Source organism: Haliotis rubra, unplaced genomic scaffold (assembly GCF_003918875.1).
Source record: "Haliotis rubra isolate DU_JTF1 unplaced genomic scaffold, ASM391887v1 Scf152, whole genome shotgun sequence".
Lineage (NCBI taxonomy): Eukaryota > Metazoa > Mollusca > Gastropoda > Lepetellida > Haliotidae > Haliotis > Haliotis rubra.
Genome location: NW_025765470.1, coordinates 632,981 through 652,766, shown reverse-complemented (window position 1 = coordinate 652,766; position 19,786 = coordinate 632,981). Strand labels below are relative to the sequence as shown.

Genomic DNA, 19,786 nt, shown 5'->3' with positions numbered 1-19,786 from the left:
AACGCCACAGAACCAGCGCAGACTGTTTCAGCCAGTTATGACATTTAGATTAGTTCATGATTACACATCTATATGTTACACTGCAAAAAAAGAAACGCAAAAATAGAAAAATTGGAAAAATGCTTTATGGGTTGTGTCTACTCTTTCCAGTGTTACTTCAAGAGGTATGAAACTAATTGCTCTGGTGTTATTTCTCTCCTGACTAGTCTCTGCTGGCGGAAACAAGAATGTTCTGTTCCTTGCTCTTGATCAACGTCTGAGATCAAGCATTAGACACAGAACTTCCACAAACCTGCAGGAGTTATGGGTGAACATTCCAAACGGCACAATTCGTAATCTGATTGGTTCCATGAGGCAACGACGCCAGGCAGTTCTGAACTCTCATGAGGACAACAAAAATATCGAAAACAGATGCCCTTCACCTTCACATTCGATTGTTTAGTGTGTGTCATAATGAATCTCATTCACTTACAATGACTTGTGCCAAATTGAACAAATTATTATGATCTGATGATTATTTTTTATAACATACAAAAAACACTTTTCCGTTTCTTTTTTGGCAGAGTATATATACTTTGTTTTCACACAAAGAAGCCTCCAGATATGAGGAAAAACAGTAGTCACGTGTTTATGTCTTATCAGTCGGCTGCTATATAGGTTGTGTCTACTCTTTCCAGTGTTACTTCAAGAGGTATGAAACCAATTGTAGTGGTATTATTTCTCTCCTGCCTTGCCACGGCTGGCGGGAACAAGAATGTTCTGTTCCTTGTAGTGGATGATCTACGACCTCAGCTAGGATGCTACGAGGGACCTCACTTCCCATCCCCGACCCACCCTAAGATGCACACACCCAATCTGGATGCCCTTGCAAAGAAGAGTCTTCTGTTAACACGAGGCTATTGTCAGTACGCTGTGTGTGGGCCCAGCAGAGCGTCAGCGTTGACTGGGAGAAGACCCGACTCAACTCATGTTTATGACCTTCACCATTACTGGAGAAATGTGGGAGGGAACTTCACCACTATCCCCCAGTACTTCAAGGAGCATGGATACAATACTATAGGGATGGGAAAGATCTTTCATCCTGGCTCTTCATCTGGAGACAAAGATCCTATCTCCTGGTCTGATGGGAAGCCTAATATTGAATTTGCGAGATACGGTAAACCATATCATGATAACAATCTTGTGGACGCAATTCCTGAGTCGAAGATACTCCAGAATCCTTTAGGTGAAACTATGCTTGCCAATCATGCAATTGACACTCTTAAGAAGGTTTCTCACAAGGCAAAATCTGGACAACAGAATTTCTTTGTAGCTGTTGGCTTTCACAAGCCACATACCCCTTGGCATTTTCCTGCAAAATACCTAAACTACTATCCGATGCATTCTGTGAATCCACCGTCAAATATGTACCCTCCAAAGAATATGCCGCATGTTGCCTGGCATCAATATGACAATTTGGGTAATCACGATGACGTGAAAGCATTGCATCTGCGCAATGTGGGCGAGGTTGGATTCAATTTTCCAAATGACACGGTTGTAAAGCTTCGTCAAGCCTACTACTCATGTGCCAGTTGGATTGATGACGAGATTGGGCGCATCCTGAAAACTCTGGAAGACGAAGGACTGGCTGATGACACTATTGTCTCCTTTTGGGGTGATCACGGCTGGGCACTGGGAGAAAATGGAGAATGGGAGAAACAAACCAATTTCGAGATCGCAACACATGTACCTTTTATGGTTCGAGTCCCTGGTCTCACAGACCATGGCGTCAAGACAGACAAACTCACTGAACTGGTGGATCTATTCCCAACGCTGGTTGAAGCTGCAGGATTTCCCAAGCTCGATAGGTGCCTATCAAATGGACACAATGTTAAGGTTTGTGCAGAAGGTGATAGCATGGTGCCGCTGATGAAGAATCCTAACGATGGCAGTTGGAAGCAAGCTGCCTTCTCCCAGTATGCCCATCACGTAGACGGTCAGGGCTCATTCATGGGCTACACAGTCAGGACAGATAGATACCGTTACACAGAATGGCCACAGTTTGACTTCAACCGCCACCAGCCAGACTGGAACAAGTAGCAAGGCGCTGAATTGTATGACCATCAAATTGATCCCTGGGAAACTGAAAACAAAGCCAACGACCACGCATATCATGGCACGCGTCAAAAACTGAGCAGGGAACTACGGGCAGGATGGAGAAACATAGGTAATCTTGGAGGAACCTTGATTGGCTGATTGGTTTCTCCCACGGAATAAATATGGAACGATATTTACTATTTGTGTATTTAATTATTACAGCTTATGCAATGTGTTTACATTTACCACACTTGCATTATCAGATAGATAACATCAATGTCCCTGATACAAATGAAGAGCTCCAGTTCAGACATACATAAGATGATATAAGACAAAATATTATGGATGTAAACTTCTTCTTTATTGTGTACACAACGTTTCTGGGCTTTTCCTAGCCCCTTCTACATGAGATGAGTCCAGATCCATTTCCGACATCCGACAAGGGTTAATCAGAGTTCCAACTCAAACAAAATACATGGCAAAAGCAGGTTTGCCCCTCAAACATACAGGAGGGGAGCAGAGATCCAGCTCGGACATTCATGAGTCGAGCCCAGATCTACCACCGACATACGTGAGAGGAGGATAGTTTCCGCTCAGAAATACATAAAGTGAGCGGAGATCCAGCTCAGAAATATATAAGGTGAGCGGAGATCCAGCTCAGAAATACATAAGGTGAGCCGAGATCCAGCTCAGAAATACATAAGGTGAGCGGAGATCCAGCTCAGAAAAACATAAGGTGAGCGGAGATCCAGCTCAGAAATACATAAGGTGAGCGGAGATCCAGCTCAGAAATACATAAGGTGAGCGGAGATCCAGCTCAGAAATACATAAAGTGAGCGGAGATCCAGCTCAGAAATACATAAAAGGTGAGGGGAGATCCAGCTCAGAAATACATAAAGTGAGCGGAGATCCAGCTCAGAAATACATAAGGTGAGCAGAGATCCAGCGGGAAATTCATCGGAGCAATTCATCGGTCTGAAATGAAATCAAACGGACTGCAGTTACTGTTAGACAAGGTATAGGTAAGAGTAGAGTTATCTCTGCCTGGCTGTTTCTTGTGCGCATGAATGACCTCAGAAATGAGTTTGACAGTTAGGTACAGAATTAGGTATATATAACGTTAGATTGCCATGTGTTATTTGATGATGGTATTATCTTTATCAGTTAATTAGCTCTAGATACAGTTTCTAATTGCTCATCCAAACGGAGACTAACTTATAACGCATCGAAAAGCGCCACCATTGCTTATGTAGGTCTTTATAATATGTCGGCTATATAGAGAGAGTACAGCTACTTGGGCGTCTCTGTAACAACTCATGTGTCACAATCTGTAAAACTCTTTCTGTGCATCTTGTATTTTCATAAGTTAGGTTATGTGGAATGCTGCCTTCAACAGTCACAGCTAAACCTACTCAGTCATGTATTTCACTACGTTTGCACAGCAAAACGCAAGTGCAGAAAGATTATACCAAGTGAATGAAAGAGGAAGTATGAAAATGTTAATTATCAAGTAGAACAATGTCTGAAATCCACACAAGATTTACACGACGTGTTACACAACATGGTTATGTTGTATCCAAACTTGGGGAGGTTATACAGCATGTAATATCGATTGGAAGAAGAACGTACAGATTTTAATACTTTTGCTGAAGAGTATTATTACCATGTAATCCTAAACTGTGGATGTTTACTTTCAGAGAGAAAGAGAGAGAGAGAGAGAGAGAGAGAGAGAGACAGGGAGGTTATACAGCATGTAATATGGATTGGAAGAAGAACGTACCGATTTTAATACTTTTGCTGAAGAGTATTATTACCATGTAATCCTAAACTGTGGATGTTTACTTTCAGAGAGAAAGATAGAGAGAGAGAGAGAGAGACAGGGAGGTTATACAGCATGTAATATGGATTGGAAGAAGAACGTACCGATTTTAATACTTTTGCTGATGAGTATTATTACCATGTAATCCTGAACTGTGGATGTTTACTTTCAGAGAGAAAGATAGAGAGAGAGAGAGAGACAGGGAGGTTATACAGCATGTAATATGGATTGGAAGAAGAACGTACCGATTTTAATACCTTTGCTGATGAGTATTATTACCATGTAATCCTGAACTGTGGATGTTTACTTTCAGAGAGAAAGAGAGAGAGAGAGAGAGAGAGAGAGAGAGAGAGAGAGAGAGACAGGGAGGTTATACAGCATGTAATATGGATTGGAAGAAGAACGTACCGATTTTAATACCTTTGCTGATGAGTATTATTACCATGTAATCCTGAACTGTGGATGTTTACTTTCAGAGAGAGAGAGAGAGAGAGAGAGAGAGAGAGAGAGAGAGAGAGAGACAGGGAGGTTATACAGCATGTAATATGGATTGGAAGAAGAACGTACCGATTTTAATACCTTTGCTGATGAGTATTATTACCATGTAATCCTTAACTGTGGATGTTTACTTTCAGAGAGAAAAGAGAGAGAGAGAGAGAGAGAGAGAGAGAGAGAGAGAGAGAGAGAGTGAGACAGGGAGGTTATACAGCATGTAATATGGATTGGAAGAAGAACGTACCGATTTTAATACTTTTGCTGATGAGTATTATTACCATGTAATCCTGAACTGTGGATGTTTACTTTCAGAGAGAAAGAGAGAGAGAGAGAGAGAGAGAGAGAGAGAGAGAGAGAGAGAGAGAGAGAAGAGGAGGATGAGACAGGGAGGTTATACAGCATGTAATATGGATTGGAAGAAGAACGTACCGATTTTAATACTTTTGCTGATGAGTATTATTACCATGTAATCCTGAACTGTGGATGTTTACTTTCAGAGAGAAAGAGAGAGAGAGAGAGAGAGAGAGAGAGAGAGAGAGAACTGTGGATGGAGAGAGAGAGAGAGAGAGTTATACGGCATGTAATATGGATTGGAAGAAGAACGTACCGATTTTAATACCTTTGCTGATGAGTATTATTACCATGTAATCCTGAACTGTGGATGTTTACTTTCAGAGAGAAAGAGAGAGAGAGAGAGAGAGAGAGGAGGTTATTATACAGCATGTAATATGGATTGGAAGAAGAACGTACCGATTTTAATACTTTTGCTGATGAGTATTATTACCATGTAATCCTAAACTGTGGATGTTTACTTTCAGAGAGAAAGAGAGAGAGAGAGAGAGAGGTGGAAGAGAGAGAGAGAGAGAGAGAGAGAGAGAGAGAGAGAGGAGGCTGGGAGAGAGGAGGGTGGAAGAGAGAGAGAGAGGAGGGTGGAAGAGAGAGAGAGATGTATTCTTTTCTACTCTAACTGATACTCTTGATGTTGAAATGTGTGTTAAAATTGTTATTGGTGCAGACAATATTCACATTGATGAAATAACGTGTCTTTTTATTATTTTGTTACTTCATCATTTAACTGCATAACTGATACTTTGAGAATCTTCGAATTTATCTGGATGAAATAAAGACGTTCATTTATTTGGGCTCAGATCCCAGGATTGAGAAATGTATTCTTACGCGATGTGTGGTTCAGCTATTTCAGAGAGGCAGTGGGGTTTTAAAATATATTGTTTGTATGTATCTCCCCCCATTGTATACATAGACTGGGGGTGGTTGGAGCACATGCAACATTCACAGAGTAATGCTTTTGTTGATGACAATATAGAGTCTCCTTGTGGACAGGACAACCTGTCGGAAATCATTGTTTTTAATTTTGTTGTGTGTATGTCTTGTCCTCCTAGCAATATGAAAAGTTTTTGTTGAGAAAATTTGCTTTCAGCGATACGCCGTAATAAACATTATAATGTCCATCCTCACACGTGTGTAAAAAATTAAAACCGATATAAACAGGTATATCAGCCTTGAATGTAAGTCTTATGATGTGATGTCAATGCCGTTTCAGGGACATTGGTGAGAGAAGAAGGTGTTGACAAACCGATCAAACCGATGTTGGATCACGGCATCCTGGCTCATCTAACGGACGGAAGTGAAATAAACTGCAACGCTTCTCAGACATGCCTGAACCAGCTTTCAATTTGACATATGGGTCAATCCGCTCCTACCCCATTCCTGATTTTATCCAAGACCAACTCCGCCCATGAAGAATAACACTAATTAAATGACAATTCCAATTTACATTTGACAACTTTACTAACATGCTGTGGTAAAATATTTATCAACATTATCTGTATCACATATCAATTCAGCTTCTCGTTGCTTCACTAAAGACTGGAAATTCACACACGTGTTATCAAAAACGGCCGACTGCTTCAAATAGAACAGCTGTATCCTGCTATCTCTACTCCGTGACAAACTGCTGCCATATGATTGCTTCGTGCGTTCTTGATAAAATATGTGTGCTAACAATAAGAACAGAAGCCCTAACCAAGTTGGTATATACTAGTATACAAGCCACAAAAGGAAACTGTGTATTCTAATAAATATTTCTAAATTTGAAAACATAACAACGATGATAACTTTCCATTAAAACCTCAATAAGTGGATATTGAGATCATAGCATCACCGCAGAATACCATGTTTAATGTCCATGACATTGACGTTAAGAGACCACGGGGCAGGGGTCAAGCAACAGTGTTACAAAAGTAATAACGGGTATGCCCACCGTGAGCAGCGAGAACTGCATCAAATGGACATGGAAGGCATGTGGAATGGCTTCCCTTATTCTCTGCAACTCTGCTGAAAAAACACAAACATTATCCGCTTCATTTCATCTCACACATGCTCCGCAGGGGACGGCCATTATCCTGATGGACGATCAATCCTAGGCCATGACGTTGAAGAAACGGAACTGCCACTGATCTCTGTCACATTGCCCTAAACCCTACAATGGTTCTCTGGCGTGCACCTATCATTACAAAATCCTTTCCATGACACAGGCTTTAGCATTATCATCCCGTCTGTATACACGATGACGTCCGTCGCTAGCGGAAATATTGAATATGGACTCGTCTGTTAAAACAAGTCCTCCACCACTGCTGAGATTGATAGACATGATTTTGGCACCGCCTTCGACGGTTTTCTCGATGACGTTGCGGATAGGTCGCATATAAATGTAATTACTAACGTCGTTATGCTGCTGAAAATGTTGAATCATGTTCATTTGGTATGTGATTTTACTCATAGATTTACTCAGCGCTACATTCCACCTACATTTACTAATTTTCAGTCCAAGAAAACTTTTTGTATTCTTATGTCGACACCAAAAAGGAACCTTTCCGTGTTCCTTTAAAAATGAATGCTCACCACTAACTCACTGCAACCCTTGTAAACACTGTACAGTTGCCTTACGGCCTGAACTTCAGAAAAATAAAACACATTCACATCACTGCAAAATCACAGCATTTCATAGTTGTACTTCCTGAAACAATAGCGACACTTCAGTGGCAAGGTATTTGCTAACTGATTTCATCTTTGAGTCTTTGACCTCCATTATGAGGTACACAGATTTTCTACGTCTATCCTTACTCCTTCGTCAGGGGATGAGCCAGTTCAATTTTGTTACAGTACAAGGGACACGTACAAACTAAATATGTTTATTGGAATGCAATATCAGAAGCCAAACCCAACCCTGTGGACGTAGCGCCACATGTTCCATCGAATCGTGACAATTAAGCAAGAGACGAAATAAATTCATGTCTAACAAATCCAAATATATCTACCTTTTCTTTTTAAAAAAGAAACTAAATAAAGCAAGACAACAGTCACGTCGCCAGGTCCTGTTACCTCGGCTACCACTGTTAGATAGGTTGTGTCTACTCTCTTTCCAGTGTTACTTCAAGAGGTATGAATTCAGTTGCCTTGGTGTTGACATTCTTCTGCCTAGTCTCGGCTGGCGGAAACAAGAATGTTCTGTTCCTTGTAGTGGATGATCTACGGCCTCAGCTGGGAAGCTACGAAGATCAACATTTCCCATCCCCGACCCACCCTAAGATGCACACACCCAATCTGGATGCCCTTGCAAAGAAGAGTCTGCTGTTGACACGAGGCTATTGTCAGTACGCTTTGTGTGGGCCCAGCAGGGCGTCAGCGTTGACTGGGAGAAGACCCGACTCAACTCACGTTTATGACCTTCGACGTTACTGGAGAGAAGTGGGAGGGAACTTCACCACTATCCCCCAGTACTTCAAGGAGCATGGCTACAATACTATAGGGATGGGGAAGATCTTTCATCCTGGCGCTTCATCTGGAGACAAAGATCCTATTTCTTGGTCTGATGGGAAGCCCAATATTGATTTTATGGGATACACTACACCATATGATGACAACACTCTGGTAAAAGCTATTACTGAATCGGAGATACTCAAAAATCCTTTGAGTGAAACTATGCTTGCCAACCATGCAATTGATACGCTGAAGAACGTTTCTCACAAGGCAAAATCTGGACAACAGAATTTCTTTGTAGCTGTTGGCTTTCAAAAGCCACATATTCCTTGGCATTGCCCTGCAAAATACCTAAACTACTACCCAACGTATTCTGTGAATCCACCGTCAAATATGTACCCTCCAAAGAATATGCCTCTCGTTGCCTGGCATCAGTATAACAATTTGGGTAATTACGATGACGTGAAAGCATTGAATTTGAGTAATGTGGGCGAGGTTGGATTCAATTTTCCAAATGACACGGTTGTACAATTTCGCCAAGCCTACTACTCATGTGCCAGTTGGATTGATGACGAGATTGGGCGCATCCTGAAGACTCTGGAAGACGAAGGACTGGCTGATGACACTATTGTCTCCTTTTGGGGTGATCACGGCTGGGCACTGGGAGAAAATGGAGAATGGGAGAAACAAACCAATTTCGAGATCGCAACACATGTACCTTTTATGGTTCGAGTTCCTGGTCTCACAGACCATGGCATCAAGACAGACAAACTCACTGAACTGGTGGATCTATTCCCAACGCTGGTTGAAGCTGCAGGATTACCCAAGCTCGATAGGTGCCTATCATATGAACACAATGTTAAGGTTTGTGCAGAAGGTGATAGTATGATGCCGCTGATGACAAATCCCAACGATGGCAGTTGGAAGCAAGCAGTCTTCTCTCAGTATTCTCATAATCTAGATGACAGTGGCCCATACATGGGGTACACAATCAAGACAGATAGATACCGTTACACAGAATGGCCACAGTTTGACTCCAACCTCTACCAACCAGACTGGGACAAACAGCAAGGCGCTGAATTGTATGACCATCAAATTGATCCCTGGGAAACCGAGAATAGAGCCAACGACCACGCTTACCTTCACACACGTCAACAGCTCAGCTGGCAGCTGCGGGCGGGATGGAGAAACGTCGGTACTCATGGAGGACCATTGGTTGGTTGATCGATTTTCAGTTGTTAATTCCCACTGAATAAATATTGAAAGATACTGCGTATTTGTGCATATGACTAGTAAGTAGGGCCAACCGTTCAACAAACTTGTATCGTCGGGAAGACAATATTACTGTTAATCTGGGATGTCCTTGATATAGCTTATGGACAGACTTTCCCAAAACGAAGAGGATCATGAGATGAGAGGAGCTCCAGTTCAGACATACATGAGGTGAGAGGAGCTCCAGTTTAGACATACACGAGATGAGAGGAAGTCCAGTTCAGACATACACAAGGTGAGAGGAGATCCAGTTTAGACATACACGAGATGAGAGGAAGTCCAGTTCAGACATACACAAGGTGAGAGGAGCTCCAGTTCAGACATACACGAGATGAGAGGAGCTCCAGTTTAGACATACATGAGATGAGAGGAGCTCCAGTTCAGACATACACGAGATGAGAGGAGCTCCAGTTCAGACATACATGAGGTGAGAGGAGATCCAGTTTAGACATACACGAGATGAGAGGAGCTCCAGTTTAGACATACACGAGGTGAGAGGAGCTCCAGTTTAGACATACACGAGATGAGAGGAGCTCCAGTTTAGACATACACGAGGTGAGAGGAGCTCCAGTTTAGACATACACGAGATGAGAGGAGCTCCAGTTTAGACATACATGAGGTGAGAGGAGCTCCAGTTTAGACATACACGAGATGAGAGGAAGTCCAGTTCAGACATACACAAGGTGAGAGGAGATCCAGTTTAGACATACACGAGATGAGAGGAAGTCCAGTTCAGACATACACAAGGTGAGAGGAGCTCCAGTTCAGACATACACGAGATGAGAGGAGCTCCAGTTTAGACATACATGAGATGAGAGGAGCTCCAGTTCAGACATACACGAGATGAGAGGAGCTCCAGTTCAGACATACATGAGGTGAGAGGAGATCCAGTTTAGACATACACGAGATGAGAGGAGCTCCAGTTTAGACATACACGAGGTGAGAGGAGCTCCAGTTTAGACATACACGAGATGAGAGGAGCTCCAGTTTAGACATACATGAGGTGAGAGGAGCTCCAGTTTAGACATACACGAGATGAGAGGAAGTCCAGTTCAGACATACACGAGGTGAGAGGAGCTCCAGTTTAGACATACACGAGGTGAGAGGAAGTCCGGTTTAGACATACACGGAGTGAGAGGAAGTAAGGTTTAGACATACACGATATGAAAGGAGCTTCAGTTCAGACATACACGAGGTGAGTGGAAGTCCGGTTTAGACATACACGACGTGAGAAGAAGTCGAGTTTAGACATACACAAGGTGAGGGGAAGTAAGGTTTAGACATACACGAGGTGAGGGGAAGTAAGGTTTAGACATAAATGAGGTGAGAGGAAGTCCGGTTTACACATACACAAGGTGAGAGGAGCTCCAGTTCAGACATACATGAGGTGAAAGGAAATAAGGTTTAGACATACACGAGGTGAGAGGAAGTCTGGATTAGACATACACGAGGTGAGAGGAAGTCTTGTTTAGACATACAAGAGGTGAGAGGAAGTCTGGTTTAGACATACACCAGGTGAGAGGCAGTCCGGTTTAGACATACACGAGGTGAGAGGAAGTCTGGATTAGACATACACGAGGTGAGAGGAAGTCTGGTTTAGACATACACGAGGTGAGAAGAAGTCTGGTTTAGACATACACCTGGTGAGAGGAAGTATGGATTAGACATACAAGAGGTGAGAGGATCTGGTTTAGACATACAAGAGATGAGAGGAGTTCCAGTTTACACGAGGTGAGACCGGTTTAGACATACACGAGGTGAGAGGAAGTCCGAGATGAGAGGAGTTCCAGTTCAGACATACACGAGGTGAGAGGAAGTATGGATTAGACATACACGAGGTGAGAGGAAGTCCGGTTTAGACATACACAAGGGTGAGAGGAAGTCCGGATTTAGACATACACGAGGTGAGAGGAAGTCCATACAAGAGGTGAGAGGGAAGTTTTAGACATACAAGAGGTGAGAGGAAGTCCGGTTTAGACATACACGGAGTGAGAGGAAGTAAGGTTTAGACATACACGATATGAAAGGAGCTTCAGTTCAGACATACAAGAGGTGAGAGGAAGTCCGGTTTCGACATACACGAGAGGAGAGGAAGTCAACACGAGAGGGATGTCCGGTTTAGACATATGAGGTGAGAGGAAGTCCGGTTTCGACATACAAGAGGAGAGAGGATGTCTGGTTTAGACACACACAAGATGAGAGGAGCTCCAGTTCAGACATACACAAGGTGAGAGGAAGTCCGGTTTAGACATACACGAGGCGAGAGGAAGTCCGGTTTAGACATACATGAGGTGAGAGGAAGTCTGGATTAGACATACACGAGGTGAGAGGAAGTATGGATTAGACAAACACGAGAGGAGAGGAAGTATGAGAGGTGAAGGAGCGGGTTTAGACATACACGAGATGAGAGGAAGTCCGGTTTAGACATACACGAGGTGAGAGGAAGTCCGGTTTAGACATACACGAGGTGAGAGGAAGTCCGGTTTAGACATACACGAGATGAGAGGAAGTCCGGTTTAGACATACACGAGGTGAGAGGAAGTCCGGTTTAGACATACACGAGGTGAGAGGAAGTCCGGTTTATGAGGTGAGAGGAGTCCAGTTCAGACACAGACAACGAGGTGAGAGGAAGTCCAGTTTAGACATACATGAGGTGAGAGAGCAATGAGAAGGAGGTTTAGACATACACGAGGTGAGAGGAAGTCCGGTTTAGACATACACGAGGTGAGAGGAAGTCCGTTTAGACATACAAGAGGTGAGAGGAAGTCTGGTTTAGACATACACGAGGTGAGAGGAGGATACACGGGTGAGAGGAAGTCCGGTTTAGACATACACGAGGTGAGAGGAAGTCTGGTTTAGACATACACGAGGTGAGAGGAAGTCCGGTTTAGACATACACGAGGTGAGAGGAAGTCTGGTTTAGACATACACGAGGTGAGAGGAAGTCTGGATTAGACATACAAGAGGTGAGAGGATGTCTGGTTTAGACACACACGAGATGAGAGGAGTTCCAGTTCAGACATACACGAGGTGAGAGGAAGTCCGGTTTAGACATACACGAGGTGAGAGGAAGTCCGATTTAGACATACACAAGGTGAGACGAAGTCCGGTTTAGACATACATGAGGTGAGAGGAAGTCCGGTTTAGACATACACGAGGTGAGAGGAAGTATGGATTAGACATACACGAGGTGAGAGGAAGTCCGGTTTAGACATACACGAGGTGAGAGGAAGTCCGGTTTAGACATACACGAGAGTGAGAGGAAGAAGGCCGGTTTAGACATACAAGAGGTGAGAGGAAGTCCGGTTTTAGACATACAAGAGGTGAGAGGAAGTCCGGTTTAGACATACACACAAGAGGTGAGAGGAGTTCCAGTTCAGACATACACGAGGTGAGAGGAAGTCCGGTTTAGACATACACGAGGTGAGAGGAAGTCCGGTTTAGACATACATGAGGTGAGAGGAAGTCCGGTTTAGACATACACGAGGTGAGAGGAAGTCTGGATTAGACATACACGAGGTGAGAGGAAGTCCGGTTTAGACATACACGAGATGAGAAGAAGTCCGGTTTAGACATACACGAGGTGAGAGGAAGTCCGGTTTAGACATACAAGAGGTGAGAGAGAAGTCCGGTTTCGACATACAAGAGAGATGAGAGGAAGTCTGGACATACACGAGGTGGTTTAGAGGTGAGAGGAAGTCCGGTTTAGACATACAAGAGGTGAGAGGAAGTCCGGTTTCGACATACACGAGGTGAGAGGATGTCTGGTTTAGACATACACGAGATGAGAGGAGAAGTCCGGTTTAGACATACACAAGGTGAGAGGAAGTCCGGTTTAGACATACATGAGGTGAGAGGAAGTCTGGATTAGACATACACGAGGTGAGAGGAAGTCTGGATTAGACAAACACGAGATGAGAGGAAGTCCGGTTTAGACATACACGAGGTGAGAGGAATCCGGTTTAGACATACACGAGATGAGAAGAAGGCCGGTTTAGACATACACGAGGTGAGAGGAAGTCCGGTTTAGACATACAAGAGGTGAGAGGAAGTCCGGTTTCGACATACAAGAGGTGAGAGGATGTCTGGTTTAGACACACACGAGATGAGAGGAGCTCCAGTTCAGACATACACAAGGTGAGAGGAAGTCCGGTTTAGACATACATGAGGTGAGAGGAAGTCTGGATTAGACATACACGAGGTGAGAGGAAGTATGGATTAGACAAACACGAGATGAGAGGAAGTCCGGTTTAGACATACACGAGATGAGAAGAAGGTCGGTTTAGACATACACGAGGTGAGAGGAAGTCCGGTTTAGACATACAAGAGGTGAGAGGAAGTCCGGTTTCGACATACAAGAGGGAGAGGATGTCTGGTTTAGACATACACGAGATGAGAAGAAGGCTGGTTTAGACATACACGAGGTGAGAGGAAGTCCGGTTTAGACATACAAGAGGTGAGAGGAAGTCCGGTTTCGACATACAAGAGGAGAGAGGATGTCTGGTTTAGACATACACGAGATGAGAAGAAGGCCGGTTTAGACATACACAAGGTGAGAGGAAGTCCGGTTTAGACATACATGAGGTGAGAGGAAGTCTGGATTAGACATACACGAGGTGAGAGGAAGTCCGGTTTAGACATACACCTGGTGACAGGAAGTCCGGTTTAGACATACACGAGGTGAGAGGAAGTCCGGTTTAGACATACACGAGGTGAGAGGAAGTCCGGTTTAGACATACACGAGGTGAGAGGAAGTCCAGTTTAGACATACACGAGGTGAGAGGAAGTCCAGTTTAGACATACACGAGGTGAGATGAAGTCTGGATTAGACATACATGAGATGAGAGGAAGTCTGGATTAGACATACATGAGATGAGAGGAAATAAGGTTTAGACATACATGAGGTGAGAGGAAGTCTGGATTAGACATACATGAGATGAGAGGAAATAAGGTTTAGACATACATGAGATGAGAGGAAGTCTGGATTAGACATACACGAGTTGAGAGGAAGTCTGGATTAGACATACACGAGGTGAGAGGAAGTCTGGATTAGACATACATGAGATGAGAACTCTCAAGGTCAGTTATACATGAGGTGAGAGGAGAGAATTTCAGACATACATGAGTTGAAAGGAGTATTTATGTATGTATGTATGTATGTATGTATGTATGTATGTATGTATGTATGTATGTATGTATGTATGTATGTATGTATGTATGTATGTATGTATGTATGTATGTATGTATGTATGTATGTATGTATGTATGTATGTATCTCTAATCCGCCGTGGGGGAAACTTTCTGGGTTAATTGTCAATTCACATGTGTTTCTCTGTGCTTGCAGAGTTAAGGTATTTCGATGAGTAGTATCAGGAGTATATGTACCGATTAATTGAAATAATCGAAGATATGTCGCGGTGACTAAACAACCAAGCAATCGATCATGTTTTCTCATAATCGAACACAAACAATTCTGGAACACTTGTTTGCATTAACAATATTTTTCACAAGCTTGGTTGGTCTGTTACATTTTTAATAAGCACTACAAGCTCGTTCCAAGTCCTCTTTATCTTAAAGACTCCAGGAAATTTATGTTCCTAACATACTAGTCATCCTTTAAAGATGTGAAATTTGCAAATACATTTGGAGCAATTTGCAAAACAAATCCCCAAAGAACTACGTTTTTCTTCATATTTTTGTGCATTAACAAAAATAACCAGGAAAATGTCATGTCATTCGGTTGTAATGAACCAATCATCAATTATGAGATTTGAACCAATTCCCAACACAAAGTGTACAGACATTCGGATGAAGCTGGAGTACTGTTATATCATGAGGAATGGCTGACGGTAACATTAAGTTGGAGTACTGTTATATCATGAGGAATGGCTGACGGTAACATTAAGTTGGAGTACTGTTATATCATGAGGAATGGCTGACGGTAACATTAAGTTGGAGTACTGTTATATCATGAGGAATGGCTGACGGTAACATTAAGTTGGAGTACTGTTATATCATGAGGAATGGCTGACGGTAACATTAAGTTGGAGTACTGTTATATCATGAGGAATGGCTGACGGTAACATTAAGTTGGAGTACTATATCATGAGGAATGGCTGACGGTAACATTAAGTTGGAGTACTGTTATATCATGAGGAATGGCTGACGGTAACATTAAAGTTGGTACTGTTATATCATGAGGAATGGCTGACGGTAACATTAAGTTGGAGTAATGTTATATTATGAGGAATGGCTGACGGTTATATCATGAGGAATGGCTGACGGTAACATTAAGTTGGAGTACTGTTATATCATGAGGAATGGCTGACGGTAACATTAAGTTGGAGTACTGTTATATCATGAGGAATGGCTGACGGTAACATTAAGTTGGAGTACTGTTATATCATGAGGAATGGCTGACGGTAACATTAAGTTGGAGTACTGTTATATCATGAGGAATGGCTGATGGTAACATTAAGTTGGAGTAACATTATATCATGAGGAATGGCTGACGGTAACATTAAGTTGGAGTACTATATCATGAGGAATGGCTGACGGTAACATTAAGTTGGAGTACTGTTTATATCATGAGGAATGGCTGACGGTAACATTAAGTTGGAGTAATGTTATATCATGAGGAATTATATCATGAGGAATGGCTGACGGTAACATTAAGTTGGAGTACTGTTATATCATGAGGAATGGCTGACGGTAATATTAAGTTGGAGTACTGTTATATCATGAGGAATTGACGGTAACATTAAGTTGAATGTTATATCATGAGGAATGGCTGACGGTAACATTAAGTTGGAGTACTGTTATATCATGAGGAATGGCTGACGGTAACATTAAGTTATATCATTGTTGGAGTACTGTTATATCATGAGGAATGGCTGACTGTTATATCATATCATGAGGAATGGCTGACGGTAACATTAAGTTAGTACTGTTGAGAATGGCTACGGTAACATTAAGTTGGAGTAATGTTATATCATGAGGAATGGCTGACGGTAACATTAAGTTGGAGTACTGTTATATCATGAGGAATGGCTGACGGTAACATTAAGTTGGAGTACTGTTATATCATGAGGAATGGCTGACGGTAACATTAAGTTGGAGTACTGTTATATCATGAGGAATGGCTGACGGTAACATTGGCGCAAGGAAATCATCACAAAGAGGTTAGCCTTCCAAGTATGTCTTATCAGTACAGATCGGCCTTGGATAGCTTACCATTGTTTATTGGTCATTTATAAAACAAAAACAAAACAAACTATTTTTAAAATCACTTCCATATATTTAGCATTACAAATTCAACCATTGGTTCCTCAACCAAATATTCTCTAAAACTGAAATTGGAACGATATTATTCTGGGTGAAGGTTTCAAATTCCTTCAATTACATCTTTGATGCAGGTATGCTTTCGTATTACATCTACTTTCCAACTATTCATTAATTTCTTTGATGTGAGAATAATTACACATTGCCAAATTCAGTATGAACTTAATGAAGTACACGAACGACAGAGGTAACTGTGCTTCAACTAAAGAAGTGTTAATCATATGTTGTTGACATTAACAACAAAATATTTGACATTCGTTTGATCAATGTTTAACCATAACAAAATCCTTAACACAACTCATGCTTGGAATGAGAAGACAAAAACACACGTCCTAAAACAGGGACTGGGCAACAACTCATTTAACAATGTCAATATCGGGTGTGGCCAGTGGGATTCAAGCTGCCCATGATGACGTTAGGGACCTACACGATGCCCTGGTAGAATGTAATCCACCATGTCAGAGACCATGTCTTGTCAAGCAGTACGCCAATGTCAGGGGACAAAGTCCATATTGCAAGATGAGGTAAACATTAATTGCTGTAATGTCTGAGTAAATCGAAAATCCCATACGGATCATCCATCCTCATAGAGATGATGAAGAGAGGAATAGATGGATTTTCACCCAAATAAGTAACGTATTGATGAGCCCACCAACAGGCGGTGTTATAACGGCATCATGAACTTGTTATTGTCTTTGATTTTACATTGGATTAATTATTCTGACAAGTTCTACCATAAACAACATTGTCCAGTTTAGTTTATGGAAGTAAATGTGTATCAGTGATGTCTAATGAAGGTCAGACATAGTTCCCAAGACCTTGAGTAAGCCACATATTATTAATGACCAGTCAACTCAGTCATCAACTACCGTTCATTGTCATCGTGACAACGACACACACAAAATTCTGCCTGTTGGAAGATGCATCTTGGACCTCCCTACCAATAGTTGCTCTTCAAAAGCAATATGAAACTACAGCATAATCAGGAGCTTAGGTACGACATCTGTGTATTTGTTTTGTTTAAATTCAAATGAAATAGACAAAGAAAGAATTTCTCAGATACCAACGTGACACAGGATTGTACTGGCTAATCTGATTAGTGAAGAGGTCACCAATCCCTGGCTGCAAACATGCTATTTACAGAACAAGTTCAATAGGCGAAATTGAATAACTGACAAAATGTAGACAATCAAGGTGCGCGTCAAGTTGTGGAGGTTGGAACATGGAAATGAGTTGGGTAGAGTAGTTACTCCTGCCCCTGGTATCATGTTATATAGCCTACCTAATGCCGTGAGTGAGTGAGTTAATGTTTAACACAAGAGTCAACAGCAATCAGCTGCATCACTCCGTTGTAAATAACCTGACCTACCCCATCCGTGAAGATCCGGGTTAGAATTGATCTTCAGCTACAGACCCGTGCCATTTATATTCGGACACCTGGCGTAATTTCCATAGACTTACATGTTATTTTAGTGTAAATAATTTTCATGAATTTCATTTTCGTAAGATCCAAGTCAAATTTTGCACACTTGTGAGAAATCATCTTACCTACAATCACATAATTTCTTTCTAATTTTCCGTTTCTTATTTATCAAATAGCAACAATTTAATCAACATATGTACAGTGCCGTGAACTCCTTTAACATGGCGGCCTGTGGGATTGTGCATTGTGGAACCATACGTAAGTTGATACATGTGATGTCATTAGTTAAATATTGGTCGGAGAATTAAACTGAAATTATGTGCGCAGAGCAGAGATGATTTCAAATCTGCCTGTCAAATTTTACATTGATCCATCCTAAACTCACTTCATGAAAATTATTTATGCTACACTGAAATAACATGTAAGTCTATGGACATTACGTTAAGTGTCCGAATATAACAGGCACGGGCCTGTACCCATACTTGTCGTAAAAGGCGACTAACGGGATCGGTTGGTCAGGATCGCTGACTTCGTTACCACATTTGCGTAGATCGATGCTCATGATGTCAGTCACTGGATTGTCTGTCCTGGCTCGAATATTTACACACCACTGCGATATAGCATCGTAAATGCTCACTTTGGCGTTACACATCAAACAAAGCTGACCAACCAATTCCCATTCTAGAGTTACGACGAACAAGTGTGTATTCTGTACTACGAACAAGACCGCCTCTGTGGTGTAGTGGGTTGAGCGTCCGCCCGGAGAGCGGAAGGTCGCGGGTTCGAGCCCCGACCGCGTCATACCGCGTTAAAATATGGTACTTGTTGGTCCCTGCCTGGCGCTCGGCATTAATGGATACAACAAGGACTGGTCGGCTCGGAGTCAGTACAATGTGTCTGAGTGGGGTATTCATGCTTCACTGCGGCATGGTATCTCAGTGGGCTAGCACTATAAAACCAGCTTCAGTCTGGGCTAGTACAAGAAGCCGCACATACACATACACACGCATGCACGTCGTCATATGAGCAAAATATTCTCAAGCACGACGTTAAACCCAATTTCACCTCACCTACTACGAACAAAGTTGTTCGCATACACCGACAAGTTTACCGTAGTGAAATGTACGAGTGCAGATACATTTCCTGTTATCAGTTGTGAAAATCTGGGTTAATCACGTTGGTTACACAACTCAATCTTACAAACACAGAAATGAGACAGGTGGTGAACATATTAAATCCGTACATCACAGGTGTGTCGTAGAAGGCTGACCCCATTATGTCTGGGTTAGATAACAGTTACCCCATCTGCGACTCAGGTGTTTTTGCATTATATTTTCTGGAACACTGTTGTTGTTTCCAAACCTGTTTAGGAACGGTGGGGTAGCCAGGTGGTTAAAGCGTTTGCTCGTCACGCCGAAGACCCGGGTTCTATTCCCCACATGGGTACAATATGTGAAGCCCATTTCTGGTGTCCCCCGCCATGATATTGCTGGAATCTTGCTGAAAGCGGCGTAAAACCATACTCACTCACTCAAACCAATGTACAAATACACATGGTAATCGCAGGTGCTGTCATTTTT

At 42.3% G+C, this 19,786-nt stretch overlaps 2 protein-coding genes across 2 annotated transcripts; both read left to right on the top strand.

The window, feature by feature from the left end:
- The first annotated feature begins 693 nt into the window (after nt 1-693).
- On the top strand, nt 694-2,079 carry LOC124270480 (iduronate 2-sulfatase-like). The gene has a single exon (XM_046705479.1). It carries the CDS (start codon nt 694-696, stop codon nt 2,077-2,079), a length of 1,386 nt encoding a protein of 461 aa, XP_046561435.1.
- A 5,773-nt stretch (nt 2,080-7,852) lies between these two features.
- On the top strand, nt 7,853-9,394 carry LOC124270479 (iduronate 2-sulfatase-like). The gene has a single exon (XM_046705478.1). The coding sequence runs from the start codon at nt 7,853-7,855 to the stop codon at nt 9,392-9,394; it is 1,542 nt and encodes a 513-aa protein (XP_046561434.1).
- The last annotated feature ends 10,392 nt before the right edge of the window (nt 9,395-19,786 follow it).